Source organism: Musa acuminata, chromosome BXJ2-7, assembly GCF_036884655.1.
Source record: "Musa acuminata AAA Group cultivar baxijiao chromosome BXJ2-7, Cavendish_Baxijiao_AAA, whole genome shotgun sequence".
In the NCBI taxonomy this organism is placed as follows: Eukaryota; Viridiplantae; Streptophyta; class Magnoliopsida; order Zingiberales; family Musaceae; genus Musa; species Musa acuminata.
Window position 1 is genome coordinate 9095725 of NC_088344.1, and position 19742 is coordinate 9115466.

General features: G+C 40.0%; 3 protein-coding genes across 3 annotated transcripts; 2 read left to right on the plus strand and 1 right to left on the minus strand.

The window, feature by feature from the left end:
* Positions 1-5160: 5160 nt before the first annotated feature.
* LOC135617079 (histone H1-like) lies at positions 5161-6474 on the plus strand. The gene is made up of 2 exons (XM_065116986.1): positions 5161-5446; positions 5548-6474. The coding sequence occupies exons 1-2, from the start codon at positions 5237-5239 to the stop codon at positions 6223-6225; spliced, it is 888 nt and encodes a 295-aa protein (XP_064973058.1). The 5' UTR covers positions 5161-5236; the 3' UTR covers positions 6226-6474.
* Positions 6475-7674: 1200 nt separating this feature from the next.
* Positions 7675-15462, plus strand: LOC135617080 (derlin-2.2-like). The gene is made up of 6 exons (XM_065116987.1): positions 7675-7970; positions 8212-8311; positions 10589-10803; positions 10926-11009; positions 13641-13694; positions 15002-15462. Exons 1-6 carry the CDS (start codon positions 7872-7874, stop codon positions 15179-15181), a joined length of 732 nt encoding a protein of 243 aa, XP_064973059.1. The 5' UTR covers positions 7675-7871; the 3' UTR covers positions 15182-15462.
* Positions 15463-18281: 2819 nt separating this feature from the next.
* On the minus strand, positions 18282-19535 carry LOC103991834 (F-box protein At5g07610-like). The gene has a single exon (XM_009411376.2). The coding sequence runs from the start codon at positions 19533-19535 to the stop codon at positions 18282-18284; it is 1254 nt and encodes a 417-aa protein (XP_009409651.2).
* Positions 19536-19742: the final 207 nt, after the last annotated feature.

Consider the following 19742-nt stretch of genomic DNA (forward strand, 5'->3'; position numbering starts at 1 on the left):
TGCATGTTGATGATGGCTTGAACTTTCTCCAGGTTTGCATCTATTCCCCTCCTATGGATGATAAAGTCAAGGAACTTCCCCGAGTTGACTCTGAAGGCGCACTTGGTAGGGTTGAGGCGCATGCCAAACTTTCGCAACATCTTGAATCTTTCGACGAGGTCCGCGAGCTGTGTTCAGGTGAACTTGCTTTTTATGATCATGTCGTTGACATGCACCTCCATGTTCCTCCTGATCTGGTGGGTGAACATCTTGTTCATCATTCTTTGGTAGGCTGTCTCGACATTTTTCAGCCCGAATGGCATAACCTTGTAGAAGTAGACACCTCGATTTGTGATGAAAGTAGTATGTTCCTGATCCTCTAGTGTCATCTTGATTTGGTTGTATCCTGAGAAAGCATCTAAGAATGAGAGAAGCTCGTGCCCTAAAGTCGCATTGACTGGCTAGTCGATCCTTGGGAGTGGATAATAGTCCTTTGTGCATGCTCGATTAAGATCGATATAGTCAACATACATTCTCCAGCTTCCATTGGGCTTTTTAACGAGAACTACATTTGACAGCCATTTGGGGTATTTTACTTCGGTGATAAATCCTATTGCAAGAAGTCATTCTACCTCATCATCCACTACCCTCTATCGATCGAGCACCAGCTTCCGCAGCCGCTACTTTACCAGTCGCGCTTGGGGACCGACATTCAAGTGGTGCTGTGCAACCCCCTGGTCAATCATGGGCATTTCCACTAGCGACCAAGCGAAGACGTTGGCATTTTCAATTAGCAGGTTGATGAGCTTCTCTCGATCCTCTGGGAGCTCCGACCCGACCTTGACGACCATGTCTAGTCGGTTGCTGTGTAGCGGGACCTCTTGAGTGTGCTCGGTTGGCTCGGGGCACAACGGCGGCTTGGTGACGTCTCGAGGGTCGACGATAGATTGTTCGTGCTTTAGCATCTTGGGCAACGCAATGGCTGCCATGTAACATTGTCGGGATTCCCGAGGGTCACTCCTTGCTTCCCTAATCCTAGCTTGGGTCGTGAATTTTATTGCCCGGTGGTACATGGAGATGATAGCTCTGAACTTGTTGAGGAGCTCCACCACCATGAAGGACACCATGATCGTCTTGGACTTCGACTCTTCCGCTAGGGTGACTGGTAGGATGGTAGTGTCGAGAGGTGAAATGGAATCACTTGTAAATCTGGTAAGTGCCGACAGCATTAGCGTAAGGTCCTCCTTGGTCAGGCCAAGCTTCTGAAAGGCGGCGAAGTATAAGATGTCGGTGAAACTCTCGATGTCCACCATGATCCTTTTAACCTGAGCATCGACAATACTGGTCGAGATTACCAATGCATCATCATGTTCAGGGTACTTGGTTTCCCCTGTTGAGAATGTGATTTCTGGTGCTTGCGGTTGCCTCGGACGCTTTTCCACTACTGCTCGGGCGTAAGCCCTTCGTCCCGCCATGCTATCCCCACCCGATGCTAAGCCGCCACTAATCACATCAATCTGCTTCTCGATCGGACCCGAGGAGCATGGTGATAATTCTCATGGTCTTCTAATATAGTGACCCAGGTGTCCTCGATTGATGAGCTCCTTGATCTGGTTCTTCAAGTCATGACACTCCTCAGTGTCATGCCCATAGTCGCATTGAAATCGGTAGTACTTAGAGTGATCTCTGAGCTCGTGTGGGGCCTTCATTGGGTTAGGTGCCTTCAAGAGTCCCTTCTTCCTAATCTGCATAAATATCTCTATCCTGGAGGAATTTAGAGGCAAGAGAGGGGGCTTCGGGAGTAGCGTGTTGGGTCGATCGATCCTTCTCCTTGGTGGGGCTGAGGCTTGCCCTCGGAGTGGTTCCACCCGGGCCTTTTGTGTTCCTGGTGCTTTCCCACCATTAGTGCCTCGGTCGCTATATACTGGTTCACACGTTGAAGCATCTCAAGGATAGCCATCGATGATCGCTCGACCAGCGACCAGAAGAATATGGAAGGCTGAAGTCCCATTAAGAATGCTTGCATTATCAAAAAGGGGTGAGCGTCAGGTAGCCCCCGGACTTTAGTAGCAAAATGAGTCAAGAAATGAGAAAGTGGTTCGTCATCCTTCTGGCTGGGACCGAGGAGCAGGGCCGCAGATGGCTTCGGTCGCACACTGGCTAAAAAGTTGAGCACAAACTCCTTGGCCAACTGGTTGAAAGAGATCGGTCTAAGTCGACTGTACCACATCCGAGCTGGGTCTCGAAGTGTGGTGTGGAATACCCTACACATGAGGGCGTCCGAGGTATTGTATAGGGCCATTTGGGCCCGAAGGCAACGACATGCTCCGTCGGGTCAGAGCTGCTGTCATAGGCTTCGAGCATGGGGAGATGAAAGCTAAGAGGGACGGGCTTGTCTTAAATCTCTAGTATGAAGGGTGATCCTCCTGAAGGGGCCTCATCGAGCTCCTCCTTGGACTTGTGAAACTCTCATTGAACCTCGTATAGGCACCGAGTGTAATTGAGCCCGAAGGTTCTCTGCTGAATCAGACGACAACGTGTTAGGCTCAAGGTTGTTGGAATAGGGGTGTCAGAGGTTTGGTGTGCTATGTGCGGACATCAGCCTCATTATTCTCTGACCGTTAGGGGCCATCGAGGGGCCAGGGGCGGCACAGGAGAGGGTGGAGGCTGTGTAGGAGCAGGCGACGATGACTTCTGTTGTGACATTTATGGGAGCATCGAGAGTTTGGCAAGGTGATGAATAAGGGGAATGATGGTTTACATCATCCCTGACAAAGCTTGGACTTGGTGCGTCAGGCTAAGGAACACCTCGATGGAGATGGGAGGTTGAGCAGCGATGATCCCAGGAGGCAATAACCTGGGATCAGCAAACAATCGCCAATAGTGGCCCGGGGTTGCTGTAGAGTCGTTCACCTCTTGCCTCGGGAGAGGCAGGAGTTGTTCTCCGAACCCAAGAGCTGAGTGGGTCGAGCGGTGCTTGTTGCCCAGGCGCTCCCCCAGGTTGCCTGGCTGGGGATGATCTTGGGACATTGGGCCTTCCTTCTAGTGCCAAAATGTTAGTGTCTCTTTACACCTTGATCGGGGAGTCAGCATGGCTAGGTTCGACTCCAAGCACGCAAGGTTGCCCAGTCTGACACTCAGACTTTAGGGGCAGGTGATGGCCGTCCCGGGTCTAGTGCAGCCTTCTGTCTCCAAATCCTTGATGCGTAGGATCTCCCACGTTGACGCTCGAGCGTCGGGTCGGATCGAGCTGTAGCCTCGTCCTTGAGGGCTATCTTCTCTCTTGGCAGGCAGCCTGCTCCTCCGTCATTGGACTCCTGCACACACACCGAGGTCAAGAGGGGGATTTTTCGACTTGACCCCTTTGAAGCTCAAGTTAGTTTTTTAGTTGAATGAGAGAGAGAGAGAGAGTTGAGTCCGCGATGGGTTTTTATGCCTACACATGAGGGTCAACCGTATCTAGCCTCTCAATGGTCATCGACCCCTTAAGCGGCGAACCCATACCCTTCATGCTGATTTCGATTGTCCTGCGATAATCAGCATCAAGCAGCGTCGTCTCGATCTCATTAGGGCAGTGTCGTACCTAAGTGGTGCCGTCTCGATCTTTGCGGGGCAGCATCGTACCCAAGCGATGCTATCTTGATCTTTGCAGGGTGGCATCGTACTCGAACAGTACCGTCCTGATCTTTGTGGGGCATCGTCCCGATCTTTGCAAGGTGACGTCGTACCCTAACGATACCCCTTACATGACTTTGTACGGAGGATATATATGTCGTCCGAGTTCAGGGCATTGTGTTGACGTGGTTCGTTATATCAACTTTGAAGCTCTTCGTTGGCACTGATATGGCTGTAGTCAGTTCCTTGGGAGCGTGCTACAAATCATGCCTAACTAATCAAACTATATCTTCTACAAGTTTTAGTACCTCAAAACAGGATTTATCTTCAAGATTGTGATCTATTTTGTGCTTCGAGACTCTTATAATAATTTTTTTTCTTTAAAAAGTTTTCATTAATGTGAAGAGAATGTCATGAGTCTAAGTTGTATGATAACATCAAAGGATCTTATAAGAGATTCACTTTTCATGTTAACTCAATGTCTTTCGTTAGATGAACTAAATATTTATTTCTAATACCCCGAATAATAATATGACTACGAGATAAACAAAATCACTTATTTTGATGAACTTTCTTCTACCACAGTAGAGCAACTATATATAGCTTCCCAACACATTACTGAACTCTTGGGATTAGGGATTGGATGTTAAGAAATTAGTGCTGCCATCTTCAGTGACATTCTGAATAGTTTGACATTATCATTATATTATGGTATTACATGAATTTTGCAGTGTTGAACCAACAAATATAACTTGATGAATTAGATTATTTAATATCATTTAGTTTGTGTTTACTCAATGAACACACACATATATTTGATTTCAAAAAAAATCCAGCGTACATCTTTCATTAGATGAAGCCAATGCCACCATCTTGCATCATTGATGATCACTATTCAATCACAACTATGTTATTAATTATTTATACATGTCAAACTCAATCTAATTCATAGTTTTATAACAGTCAAAATAGGTAAAAGAGTTGTGTGAGTTAGATGAAGTTTGAACAGGCATTAACCCATTCAATCCTTGGTCAATTTACGTGATTCCAAATTCTATCGATCAGTCTTCTAAACTACATCCGCCTTAAATCATAAGCTTTGGTGGAATTCGTCTCAGCTTGTGGTCTCATCTCTTCAATTCTTTCAAACTCATGTGGAAGTCTCTATTCGACCTTTGCATACTCAACATTAAATTTCTCGCTAACCACAGACCCAATTCAATTGAGACAATGCTCGTTCGAAAGCTATGGTCGAGAGCCGCATGCAGGTCGAGTAATGGTGGAAATCCATGGAGCAGATCCGAAGATATTGCCATCCGAAGTGAGAGAAGAAGCACACCCCGGTGCCACCCTAAACACCCCCGTTTCCATCCCAATGGCTTATGCTGGCTTTTGTGGCTTAACCCCTTTTCCCAACCGTCGATAACGGCACATCCGAAGGCCCACGTTGGAAGCCATGCGGAGTATCGATCCGAGGCTTGTAGCCGTGGTCCAATCAGCTTTCAGCCTCCTCACTTCCGCCTTGTATTTAAATGCGTCGCCGCTACATTCGCTTCCCGTCGTCGCCCCTCCTCAATTGCTATCCCCCCACCTCCAATCTCTCTTCTCTCAGCCCTCGAGGTCCCGTAATATAATCCTTGTAATGGCGCAGGATGAGGCCACTGCTGCTGCGGCCGAGGAGCCCGTGGCCGATTCCGCCCCCTCCGACCCTCCGATGGAGGATGACGCGGACGCCGCCGCGGAAGGTGCCAAGCAGACCAAGAAGAGGAAGGCCAAGGCCCCCAGGGAGACCAAGGCCAAGAAGAAGCCCGCTGCCCCTCGAAAACCACCCGCCCACCCGCCCTACGCTGATGTAAGACTTCGATGGAACCCTTTTCTGATCTCTGCCGGTGATTCTCGTTTGAACTGGGTCTCAATATCTGGTCTTTGGGTTGTGTTTGGTTTGGAATCCAGATGATCACGGAGGCGATCGTGACGCTGAAGGAGCGCACTGGGTCGAGCCAGTACGCGATCCAGAAGTTCATCGAGGACGAGCACAAGGGTCGCCTCCCCGGAAACTTTCGGAAGATTCTCCTCGGCCACCTGAAGAGGCTCACCGACTCCGGGAAGCTCAAGAAATTGAAGAACTCTTACAAGCTTGCGGCCGCGGCCCCGGCGTCGTCGTCATCCTCCTCCACCGCTGCCCCGGCCAAGCTAAAGCCGAAGGCCAAGCCAAAGCCACCCGCCAAGAAACCGCCCACCTCTGCCAAAACGAAGCCCAAGGCAAAGCCCGCAGCTGCCGCAAAGCCAAAGCCCAAACCGAAGCCGAAGGCCAAGGCTGCCGCTCCCGCCAAGCCGAAGGCTAAACCCGCCGCAGCGGCGGCGAAGACCAGGGCGAAACGAAAAGCTCCGGCGCCCGCGAAGCCGAAGCCGGCGGCTGTGAAGCCCAAGGCCGCTGCAACCAGGCCGAAGCCGAAGGCGCCCACGCGGCCAGCTAAGGTTGCGAAGACCTCCGCCAAGGGTTCGCCCGTTAAAAAGGCGTCAGCGGCGGCGGCGAAGAAGAAGGCGGCGGCGGCTGCAGCGTTAAAGACGAGGAGGGCGGCGGCACCGACGACGAGGAAGGCGGCGGCGAAGAGGGCGACGAGGAAGTAACAGTTCTATTTGTTTTACTTTTTTTTTTTAATTTCTCAACTTCCTGTGGACCGGTGGTTTAGTTGTAAGATTAGGGATTTGTTTACGGGTGTTTGGGGGATTGCGTGTATTTTGTGGTTTTTAGCGCCGAGAAAAGAGGGAAATATCATCAGATATCCTTAGCGAGTGGGAGGAAAGAGCTCACGTCCTCTTTCGGCTGCTGGTGTATGTTAATGGATAACGTGTAGTTGGTCGTAGGTGATTGCAGTCTCGAGGGTTTTGACATCTCCTGGAACGAGGATTGATGTGGCTGTCCGGGCACTGGTGGAAGCATGTGGCCCGCTGGCGAAATTGCCCTTCTACACTCTCACGGCGGGACCCGCATCTCGGTATCGAGGAGGGTGTGGGAGGTCACTAGAAGGTTCCCAGGCAGTCCATTTCGTTCAGTTACTGGAGCAGCGTAAACTATTGGGTTTGTCGGGTGCGTAACCCTATAATTAAGAGGCCTATGGGACGATGAATCTCAAACGGACAACTATGAAGACTTGTTAAGAAACGCATGCAAATTAAGATTAAAAAATGGCTTTTCTGTTAGGCGCTTTGGAAGGGATTAGTATTTTAGCATGGCAGGTTCTATATGTCTACCCTCAATACTTGCAGACAATTGTCCAGTATAAAGATGCTTTGTCTTGGCTGATTTGGGTACTGCATGTTGGCACTATTGGTAAAGTAGCGTGGAGGGGGGATGGAGGAATGTGACCATGAAGTAATTACAGAGTCAGTATTGCTATTAAATGGTGATGTAACTTTTCCATTTAGTGTCTTATTATTAATTTGAGGTTAAACAGTCAATAATTCAATCTCAATTAAATTAAAAAATCAATTATTTCATCGATCAAATCGTGATTCCTAAGTTTCCAACATAATTTCCAAAAGACTTCAAAATAGTTGTAAGTGATTGGTGAAAATTCACAACTCAATTTTCATGAAATCTCAAAATAGTTCATATATGCGATTGGTCAATCGAATTAGCAAGTATCCTCAAATAGGATTGATCAAGCCAGGAATTTAAGCCTCTGTAAATTTAAAATTTAGAAAAACATCACCTGTTGAACCATATATAATAATTATGGATGAATTATATACCAAATGAAATAGGACAGATTCAACTCATTTGTATCGAGCTCACTTGATTCAATCGTATTATTATTATTAAACTTTATATCGATATAGAAGTTTCTATAAAATCTTCTCTTACATCAAATTATAATCAGTTCATGAATTAATGAGTATTTAATTTTTTAAATTTAAATTTAATTTAATCACACCGAAAATATTCGTTTGGTGGTGTGAAGGGAGAAAAACATCCAACGCTGACCCAACAAAGGATTCATACCTGTCAATTAACCATTGGCGTTTAACACGTCACACGGCCTCCACGACGTGGAGCTCCGTCCGACAAAATGCTCGTGGCTCGCATCGATGCGATGAGGGATAATTAGGGAGTCGGAACGAATCAAGAATCGTCGCCGAGCTCCAGAGCTCCGTCGATCGGTTTCTTCCCTGGGTTTCGTCTTCGCCGTCCGCGACAGTTAGGGTTAGAGCTTGGGCTTCGTCGCCTCGGATTTGTGGGGTTAGGTGGTGGCGGAGAATCCGCGGTCTCCAAAATGGCGCAAGCGGTGGAGGAGTGGTACAAGCAGATGCCCATCATCACGCGGTCGTACCTCACGGCCGCGGTCGTTACTACCGTCGGATGCTCTCTCGAAGTGCGAATTTTTTCTCTTCCTTCTATTTTCCTGCTGGATTCTAATGGCGTTCTTGAACTAGATCTAGGTTAGGAGTTCCAATTTGATTAGGTTGTCCACATGCTAGTGCTATAATTTCTTGTTAGGGTTTCTATCTTTTGACCTGCTGGCCATCAAGTTACAGATTTCAGTTTCTTTCAAGAAACGTTGCTGTGGTACTTTGTTTTGGATTTGTAACAATGTTATCGTTTTGTGATTTCAGATCATATCGCCTCACAATTTGTATCTGAATCCGAAGCTCATAGTTCAGCAGTATGAGATATGGCGCCTCGTAACAAACTTCCTCTACTTCCGGAAAATGGGTAGGTGGTGCAAGCGTTCCATTTCTGTAAATTGTGTCAGAGTAATAGCCGTTTCATTGTTGTAACATATATTTTTGTTGCTGAAATCGACGACTTGCTATCAGTTTTACATTTGTCTGTCTGTTTTGGGGTTTATAAGGTGTTTCCCTACAAATAAGTATTCCATGCCCGTTCTAGATCGATCCATTTTTGGTGTGGATACTTAGGATTTTAAGTATTGGTGGTGTCTATTTTTGGTGTATGTATACATGTCAGTGGTTCTTTTTCTGGAGAACGACATGCGATATATTGTGTACTGGTCTCCTGTATTTGACTCTGATGATGGTTTCTGGTGGATGGCATGATCATGGATGTGGTTATACATTACACCATTTGCCCAATCTGTAGTATCTATCAGCCACTGTCATAGCTGAAGTGCCATGATGATCATGGGCTGGTACTAAACTAATTGAAAAGAGAAAGAAGGACTTAAATCAAGTTGTTTTCATTGCATTAGTGGTAAGAATGCTTATATCAGCATTATGACACACAAAAAAGAGAAGATTTTGCAGAGAAGAGATAAATAATAATGGTAAAGGTAAAATAAATAGAATTGAATGGTTTATAGAAGGAAATTGGTGCACAGGATAGAAGGAAGCATTTATTATTTTCTTTAATCAAATCTGAAATTGCACAAGTCTCTTTAATGTCTTTTAATGATCATGAACTATTTTGACCTATGGCTATCAGGAATAGCAAGAAGGCTGAATAGGTGCTTTTATTATGGTAATGGTATCCTGATGTTAAATAAGATTTTTCTTTAACAGCCAATCATAATGTTGTTTCACTTGGTTCTTTCTAGATATATAAATAAAGGGTTTCACTTATTTTACTTGGTCCCAACATTAATGTGAAACTATTTGGTGTATGGTTATAGATTGTTTAAGTACTAGATACTTTGGACGTAGCCTTATAATCATCATACCTTGCACTCACATCTAAAGGATGCAAATGACATTTGCTTCCTGCATATTTTGATGTTGTAGGATCTCTTATGGTAGTATTGATGGGATCATGATGACACAAAACTAGGCCACCTATATGTCTCGTTAACAGCATCCTTTGACATAATATTACAATTATAGTCTTGATTCTGGCAGATCTAGGATATATCTATGCATATTTAGGTTGATCCTTGCAAATTCAAGCTACAAAGCTTAGCCTAGAACTAGGTTGGATCCACATAAAATTCTACCATGTTTTGTAGGCCTGGCTTGAATCCAAGTAGTTCCATATCAGATGGATATTTACCCAGTCTTAGTTGGACAATAAATCAAGTAATTGAACTCAAATGATGTGTAGATCTAGAAATATATGCATATATCTAAGTGTGAAATCATAAGCATGAATCAAGTCATTGAAAATAAAAATAAGAAATGCTAGAAAAATAGGCAAGATTTACCTTGGTTTGGAGGTAGGAGTGATGTTTTCTTGAGAAAATTGATTGAAATTTGAATGAGATCTTGAAAATACTGAAGAGAACTTGCTCAAGGAGTGTGAGATTGCATAGGTTTGAGTGAAGAATTTGAAAAACATAGGGGCTGCAGGTGGGTGAGATTTGGTGAAAGAGGAGCGGTATAGATTCGGGTACTGGGTGATAGACTTATTGCCTGGTTCGCTTGATGTACTGGTTTATATCTGATTATTATGTTTGGTGCAATTAGCAAACTGGCCAATAAAATCCGTTGCCCAGTGTCTGTAACCCTACTACATAGTTTCTAATGAATTGGCTGTTGGCCATGCTCAGACTTGTGAAATACCCATTGGTATAGACTGGTACAAATAAAATTTTAGACCATGACTTTATGAAAATCATCTTAAGGAGATACTGGTTCTTCAGAATCCATACTTTCATGTGTAGGTTTATTTCTCAATTAGAATCAAAAACATATCTTTCTTAAACTAGTTCTTAAAGCCATTTTGCTAGTTCTCAATGTAACTTCCAATTTTTGAAGCTTATGTTTTCATGGTAAACTGAATCTCATATCATATATGATAGTCTTGAGAAATAAATTTTTGAACACAACAATTTTTTGTGTTATCCTAGTATCCTTTTTAATGTATTTATTTTAAATATGAATCGAAGCAAGGGCTTTTGGCTTGAAGTCAATAGTTCAGTTCTGTTTGTTACTGGTCCTTGAAGTTTGTTTGGCCGTTAAATTAATCCTTTGTAACTGAATATTATCTTTTCCAAGAAGAACTTTTTATCTTATTGGTATTACTTGTTGATATTGCTAGATTTGGACTTCCTATTCCACATGTTTTTCCTTGCTCGGTACTGCAAGTTGCTTGAGGAGAACTCCTTTAGGGGCAGGACAGCAGATTTCTTCTTCATGCTTTTATTTGGTGCAACTGTTTTAACGGGGATTGTTCTCATTGGAGGGATGATACCATATTTTTCTGAGACCTTTGCAAATATTGTGTTCCTGAGTAATTCGTTGACATTCATGATGGTCAGTAATTAGTAATTAGTTTTTGGTTGTATTTATAACGTTAGTTAGCTATTTGGTTTTTTAAAAATGTTTTCTCTGTTTCTTTGCTGACATTAAATACTCCATTATGTACACATCTGCAGGTCTATGTATGGAGCAAACATAATCCTTTTATTCACATGAGTTTCTTGGGTCTTTTCACTTTCACGGCTGCTTATCTACCATGGGTGAGTGAAGCTGTTATTTCTATCAAACATGATCCTTATCTAATGATTTACAATTTTACAATGCACAAACAAATTATTGAAATCAGCATGTGTGAGGGGTGTCCACCACAATTTTCTCGATTAAAATTTGAGCTGTGAAAATATTTTGTAAGTAACTGCATCAGGAACACAGGTCCCACTTCCTAACTGGTGAAGCATATGTGAATGCATGATCATCTTGCTTAGCTTGCCTGGCTTCACTGTACCATAACCTTCCGGAGAAGCAATTGCAGAAATATTCTCCCATGATTGATCTGTCTTGAAATTTTCATTGCTTGTTGGAGATTAGAATGTCTGGCATGTGGCGATTATCTTGTAGGAGAAACCACCAAGCTAGTCTCCAAAGTGACACTTTACAAGACACATTCATCTTTGCCTCAGCTCACAGTCATGGTCCTTATGGCCAAGCATATCATGTATATAAGAGTACTCAGAGCAGAAGTCAGTGCAGAGAGTTTTTTTTGCCAGAGGTCCTTCCTAGAAAGGGTTCCAATATACCATGACATGATAGTTTCTCCAATCAAGGAGTCGTAATTATCTATCTCCATAAGAACATGAATTTTTTGGCTGTTGATTTACAGTGTTTTGCATGCATGTACCTGATAGTGTGCTTCTGACAATTTGTAGTTGATATTAGATGTTAGCTAGTTGGATTCTCACCTTGCTATCCATATATGACAACTTGTTTATGGTTATGAAGCACGTCTAGAGTTTAGATCATGTTCAATAGTACTAAATCTTTTAAACTGGATTGTGCATTGCATGATTTGTTTCACTTAAATGATGCTGGAATCAAGCACAAATTTTTAATGGCTTATGTGACACATACCCAAAGATATATGTTTGTACATTTCTAGTTTTTTTAGAGTTGAAATTTTATTTGACTTTGTTATTTTTCCATAGAGACAAACACTTTGGTGATCAAGGTTGAAACATAAAAATAGCCTCATTACTAGTAAAGTAAGTTTACATACATGACCCTCGTCGCACCTTGCACTAGTAGGAGCCATGTACACTGAGCCATCCTTTTTTGCTTGTTATGTTTCTCCTCTAATGCCTACATTACCTCTTGTGCAAAGTGCATCATCAACTGGGTTCTTATAGAGTCCACACACAGTTGTGCATTGCCGTTTCATCCTTTACATAACCCTCCTAGTAGAGGATTATGCTAGTATAATATTCACCCATCATATTTTTGCATACAACTGAATAACTAATCAAATCTGATGACCATGTTAATTTTGATTTTCACAAATCGAGCGAGTCAAAAATAGCCTTTGTGCTTGCAGGGACAACACTCTGTATATTAACTCGAGACCTCAAGTTGGTGAGAACTTTGTGCAAGCCCCTTTTCTCCAAAAACCATGAAAAAAAGGATAACAACATAAGTCAGGGTTTACCATGGGATATGCGAGAACTTGATTGGTCATATATTGTCTTCTTTGTACTCTCAAATTTGAAACAATTATTTTTTTTTCTGAATCAGGGTTGTTCTTATAAGATCAGTTTAATGTAATTTTGAAGGGAGGTGATCACAATTTCATAGTTGAAGAAGTATGAGTGGATCTTTTTAAGCAGAGTATTCTTTAATGCATTCTGCTTCTGTTGCAGTGATAGTTTAAAGGGGTAGTTGGAAAGAAAAAAGGAGGTATATTTCCTGCAAATGAAAAGGAGGTATATTACTTTAGAACTCCAAGGGACATGGTAGAAGCACATGTTATTTGGATTAGAGGCCTAGTCATTGCTTTTCAAATGGTTCTTATTTATTGTTAATAATTACCAAGTAAAATGGACAACCTAGTGCAAAAGGTTCTGCCAATACGACTTCTGAGAATGGTCATTGGAGTTGGTAGGCATATCCATCGAGCAGAGATGCTCGTTTGGTGACTTTGCTGTAGAGCAACCTTACTATTGAGCCAAGGCTTACTCCTTTGTTGATTATAACAAACTATTAACCTTAAATGGATATAACCTTTAAACGAACCAGATTCAAACATAATTGGTTTATGAATTGTCCATGGTAACTGGGTCACTTGCATGGTCTGAACTGCAGTATCGATTTCACATTCTTAGTGGTAGTGCATGTTCAGATTTTGTATGATGACATGGCAGTTCAAGGCCCGCATGATACTGTTGGCATCTAATATTTTTTAAATTATTTTCCTTCCATTTATATTAATGACGTATAAGGCACGCTCGTATGAATATGAGACCTATCAATCATGCAACAGTCACTAGCCACTATATATCTAAGCAGAGACTATTTACATATAATATTAAGTGTCTGTAGCACGATAGAAACAGGCTGTGATACAATTTCTTATATATTAAGCTAGTTTTCTGAATATTTTCACAACCATTAAGCTATCTTTGGATTATATCATATCCTTCAATGTTGGACATGTGCAAAAAATTTCTAGCTTAATATGTGCCTTGCTTTTCTTTCTTTCAGTGTTAAAAAATTCATTGTAGAATGCCATTATTTTTGCCGACTTACAAATGATTGTTATCATTTACTAATTGTGCTTCATGAGATAGTTCAAAAAATTACCAGTTAGTAGTGATCTTACTGTTAACATTTCTTTGTGACAGGTTCTACTGGGGTTCTCTATTCTTGTTGGCAGCAGCACGTGGGTGGACCTCTTGGTATGCTACATAGAGAGTTTATAAGATACTACATAGATTACAATGCTAATATTATTGGTGAAAAGGCATAATAGTTAAACAAAAAGAAATTTTTGGTGTTTCTGCATGATTTTCCTTGCAATTGGCTTTTGTCTGTATCAATACTAAGGTATCTTCTCCAGGTTCTGTCCTAGTAAATGAGCAAATTGGCTACTAAAGTTTTAGTGTTTTTCTTTATTTTTTTTGGCATATGTAACAACAAAATCTCTGTAAAAACATAGATTCTTTGGACACATGATCTACAATGATGGGGCATTAGTTGTTAGGTTTGTGACCTGGTTTGTCTAGTGTAACTAGTAACTTGATGTGGCAAAAGACATAAATAACCACTTCTCATTGTTTCTAATATAAAAGCAACTAGATCGTTAGTGTACTATCCCAACTTATATGTAAATGCTGCTCACAGAATCTTGTCTTTAAAATAATGTCCACCCAATATATTTTAGAATGCCAAATTTAGGCATATCCATAGGTCAATTGCTTATATGAAGTAAAACATTTAGCACAATTTGAGGGGTTTTACTGTTAGTGCAAAGGAACACTGGGCAATCTGCAAAATCTAGGAGGGTATTGTAACAATTTTTTTTCGCTATAGAAAATCCTTAATTAGATTATTTGCATGTGTATATTTTTGCTGATAGTCCAATATTTTTGCTAAAAGATCAATTTAGTTTATTCATTTTCCATAACTCTAGGTATCTTGTATTTTGTTACCTCATAGTTTTCATTGCTTAGGATCTTACCTAAGAGGCTAAGAACCTTAGGTCGAAGCTTTTTGTAACTAGAAGCTAGTAGAAGGCTTCAGCATAACAGAGATTCTTGAGTTTACACAATCATGTTAACTACTAAAGCGTAACATTTATGTTCTAATTTCTTAAGTAAGCTAGTGGGGCAATAAAATTTTAGAAAGCTCTTTGTTGTACCAAGAAGTGTGTTGACCTGTGTATTAAATTGCTCAAGGACAGTAGGAAAAACAAATTTCCCTTAGTAGATTATATCATCATGGTCTACTGTGACTGCCTTGTCCAAAAAGTTCCTGAGAATTTCAGGCTGTCTGTTCACTTCTGATTGTGTTTCTTCATTGCTTTTGATTTTGACTATCAGTCTACTCGCATTACTATTTTTAAACTAAAGTGCGTGATGAATTTACACTACTATGCTCTTTGTTTGTACCATGAAATAGGTAACTCCAGTGACATGAGGCCTTTCAATCTTTTAATGTTCTCACATCATATTGTCCTGGACTGATTTTATTGCCTCGTCTTTAGGGTATGATAGCAGGTCATGCATATTTTTTCCTTGAGGATGTCTATCCACGGATGACAGGACGCCGACCCTTAAAGACTCCTTCCTTCATCACAGCATTATTTGCACATGAGAATGTGGTGGTGGCCGAACCACGAAATGCAAGATTTGCACCTCCGGCACAAGATGTTCATCAGGATTAATGAACAGAAACTTGGAGGTCTGCTTCTGTTGCTGCTCCAGCCACAAGCAATAATGCAAGTTAAACTGATAGCAGATAAGAAGCATGTTCTAAAACTGATTTTGGTTTGCAGAAATATTGGACTCTTGGCAGCATGGTTCTTGGTTCCTTATTATGATAGCTGCATTGTTTGTTTGAAAAAAAAATGTAATTTCTTGGTGTTAATTGTAGTAAATATGATAAACCTAATCTGTAAAATTTCACCGAGTCTTAAAATGAAAATGATGTGCACATGCATGCTGAGATGCTTGTTATAAGATCCGGTATTGTAACGACGATCTGTTGCATTTACCGATTTGAATCAAGGTTACATTTGGCCCGATTGGCAGTCTTGATATCAAAGGGTCAGCTTCCTCGGAAGAAATGATATCAAAGGATCAATATGTTGAGCTATATCATCGCTTCCTTGGACGAAATGATATCAATGGATGAATATGTTGAGCTATCTTTTAATCAGAGTGAATGATAATATTTTAAAATTTTAAAATTGATTAATTTGGATGTTTATATAGATTGAATTAAGAAAAAACAGATTAAATATATAAAGAAAAAAATTATTTTTGTTTTAGTGAAAAAAAGTTTTCATCAATAATCTATCTCAAGTTATTGATACTCTTGAAATGTATATAAATGAAGTCGAGAGATAGTTATATAGAAAAGTTAAAATTATTAGATTGAATAAAAAGTTAAAATTATTAGATTAGATAAAAATAAATCTCGCTCTTTTGCTATATTCTAAAAAAAAAGAGAGAGAGATATTTATGTTTATGTCTTATCAAGTATGTCACAGAATAACACAATTGAAATGGTTGAAAGCATTATAAACTATTATTTTGTATCTAAGTTAAAGTAAGATAAAGTTCTTAGAATACCATCAACTCAATTTGAGTTATTGATTGATAAAATTTGGAGGTATGCTGTAGAGATAAAGGTTCTTCGATCCATGAAAAAATAAAACTATTACTTTTTTAGGATTTAAATAAAATACTATTGATCAATGCAAAGTTAATAGGTGTAAGTTTAATATATAGGTCTTATATATAAATGATATTTTACTTATTAATAGTGATCTTGATTTATTATATAAAACTAAGATATTTCTTAATAAAAAATTAAGATGATTAATATGAATGAGACAACCTATATTATTAGTATTGAGATATTTAGGGATGGATCACAAAGATTACTAAAACTATTTGACAAAGGATATATTAACTAAGTATTCAAGAGATTTGGTATTCAGCTTTATTTAGCCAATAATACATTTATTACTATGAAAGATTTAGTTAAAATCAATATCCAAAAACTAATTTAGTATTCAGTTATAAGTCTATTATTTAGTCAAACTTATACAAAATCAGATATCCATTTTATAATTATAATATTAGGTAAATGCTAAAATAACCTAAAAATGAAACATCGAAAAGTTACATAAATATCTACATAGGATAAAAGATTATATGCATATATACATGATCATATGTGAGAGAATATTTAGATTCTAATTTTACTAGTTGCCTCGATAATAAGAAATCCATCTCAGAATTTATATTTATGTTAGTTGGAAGGATAATTTATTGAAAAAATATAAAATAAGTGAACAATCGCTTATTACATCATCAACAATCAAAACTAAAATTTTGATATACTTTAATGCTACAAATTAAATTTTATTATTATGAAATTTCATCTTAAAACCTATGTGATCGACTAAATTGCTAAGCTATTAAAAATATTTTATGATAACACCATAATAATTTTCTTCTTTAAATATAATAAATACTTTAATAGTTCTAAGCATATCGAGATAAATTATTTGATGATTAGAAAAAGAGTCTAGAAACAAATAGTTTTTATTTTTATTTTTTTTATATCTTACTAATTAATAGGTTAAATGAGATAATGTTAGATTATATGGTTCTATTGAATTAAGTTAGTTATTTTATAAATCTAATTGAATTCTGATGATGATTATAAGTCAATAAAAAAGAAGTCCAATTATAAAAAGATTCTATAGGAAATAATATTAGATTCTACTAATTACTTATTATAAGTTCTTTTGCATTCAATAGACAGAACCTTATAGGTATTAATATTTTTTCCTCCGTGTCATTAATCCATCGATCATAGTAGTCTTGTAAATGATAAGAAGAGAGAAGAAGATTAAACTAGTTCTAGATCGATATCACTATAATTTTTTGATCCAATGACAATACACTACAGATCAAATAAATAATTTTTATTTAGTATCGAAACCTACTTATCGCAAATCTGATATATTATTATTTTATTTTAATTTTGATATTAAAAAATTTCATATAATAATAGTATATTATAATTTTTTATGTTTACAAAACATCACATCTAAATCTTCAATCCATGAGAAAGCCGTAGCACGACGAGTACAACCTCTTAGATCTCATGGTAATATAATAGTAACATAACATGATATGGTCAAACGTACAAAAAAAAAAAACATGAAAATGACACTAATAACATCAACATGACATTGCATCATATTACTAAAACATCAATTTCGTACTCAATAAATGGCCAAACAAAAATAAATCAGTTTTCCAAGTAATGACCTAAAAGCATATTACTATTTGATATTGATTAATGCATTTAATACCCTATTTCTAATTTAAATCTATATATCGTAATCCTAATTTTAATGAAAATTAAAAGTGGTATCCTCCACATACTCCTAAGCCTCCCCCCTCACAATCGAATCCCATTCCAAAAGGAAGGAGCGTTCAAAAGGGCACGTATAATAGGAGATAAAAGGCAGAATCTTAAATTGACGTGGGAAGACTTATTCCATACTCCTTATTGGTTTTTTTTATTATATAATAATCGAATAAATTTATTCGGTTTTCCAAAGTCCGTAACAAATAATGAACGATAAGATGTATTCACAAAAATAATTTATCAAGCTAATAATTTAATCGGTATATTATTTCTTTTCCAAAATAGGAAAAATGAAGAGTAGTAATACATATTCAACAAAATCAAGATTCTAATAAAATACAATAAATAGAAGAAAAAAACCTGAAAAATGCTTATGCTTGGTTCATATCAGGAATTTCCATATGGTATTCTCGTTTGTCCCCCAAGCTTACCGAAGGATCCATAGTGAAGGGATAGAACAAAAACCTTTCCCCATAGGGATTTGCACCTCTTTCCCCGGCCACCTCTTCCAAGGAACCGCTGGTGAGATGGAGAGCGTATATCCTCCACTCAATCTGCATAAAGATAACATCGAGGTCGGGGTGGAATCCCAACGGCGCGATGGAATAGGCGCTTCTGTCGTCGTCATGCCTGTGGCGTCGGTAGGATTCATTGTGTAGATTGATGAGAGGCTGATTGCTATGAGTGTGCTTCAAGTTCCATGTTCTGTGGCCATTCTCGCTCGCAAGGACCCAAATTTGCAGATCGTACGGATTGCATAAAGCATAGTGAGGGACTCCACCAGATAGTCCCATGAGACTCCTAACCCCTCCTTCTAAGCTTGTCGCCGGCGATGGGCATATCGCGTAATCTGTATCGTCGTCGTGGATGATGCACAGCTTCGGGTAATCATCATCGGCGGTACCGTCGTAAAAGTCTAATGGCGGCAATCCACGCTGGGGTAAAACATAGACGTTTTGCTGCTGATCAGTGTTGGTGGACAAAATCGTAAACCAAGGAAGCGACTGCTGATTCGCTTGCTGGTCCTCGAAGAAGAGGAGGCACTTGAACTGAGGGGAGTCATGTCGATGGAAATCCAACCTCGCCGAGATAAATCGACGTCCCACGGGTAGATGTGTGAGTGCGACATTCAAGTGGATGATCACCCAATTGGTCTTCTCATCCCCGAAAGGGTTGCAGACGATCATCGACTTAAAGCTATTGTCTCCTACTACGCAAAGGAAGAGAAGCAAACCATTGCAGCTATCCAGCAGAAACAAGTTGTCATGGTCAGGTAGATGAGAGGTGAGTCTCTTGATATCCAAGTGCTGATCTCTGTAAGGGTGAATGGGCGCGTACTGCAAGGACCGTACGAGGCGGCGTCGGTAGAAGAAGCCGTACATGGTGGGACGTAGGTATCTGATGGAGTAAGGGCCGCGGTCGGAGAGGAGGGCAAGCCACTCTTTGGAAACGCAGCGGAACCGGAGGGCGGACTTCACGGGCAACCGGGAGAGTATCGGAATCAACAGGTCATTAGGGAGACTAGATTTGCTACACTTGCTGTGGCTGAGTCGTCGCCTTTTTGCCTTCAACGAGTTGGCCATGGAAGCCATGCTCGACTGTTTCGTCTTCTTCTTCTTCTCCATCTCGTGCGTGCATATTCGTACAAGCATGTATGCATTATATAGATGATTTAGGGCTTTTATTCTATGCCAATGCCGGAGTCCTTGATTTCTTTGTGGGGTGAGTTGGATTTGGCATCGGTCGATAAATGGGGGGCGTCGGATTTGCCAAATGGAGTCCTTTCTTCATACATGCATTATCTAGATGAGTTAGGAAGCATGCATGCGTTA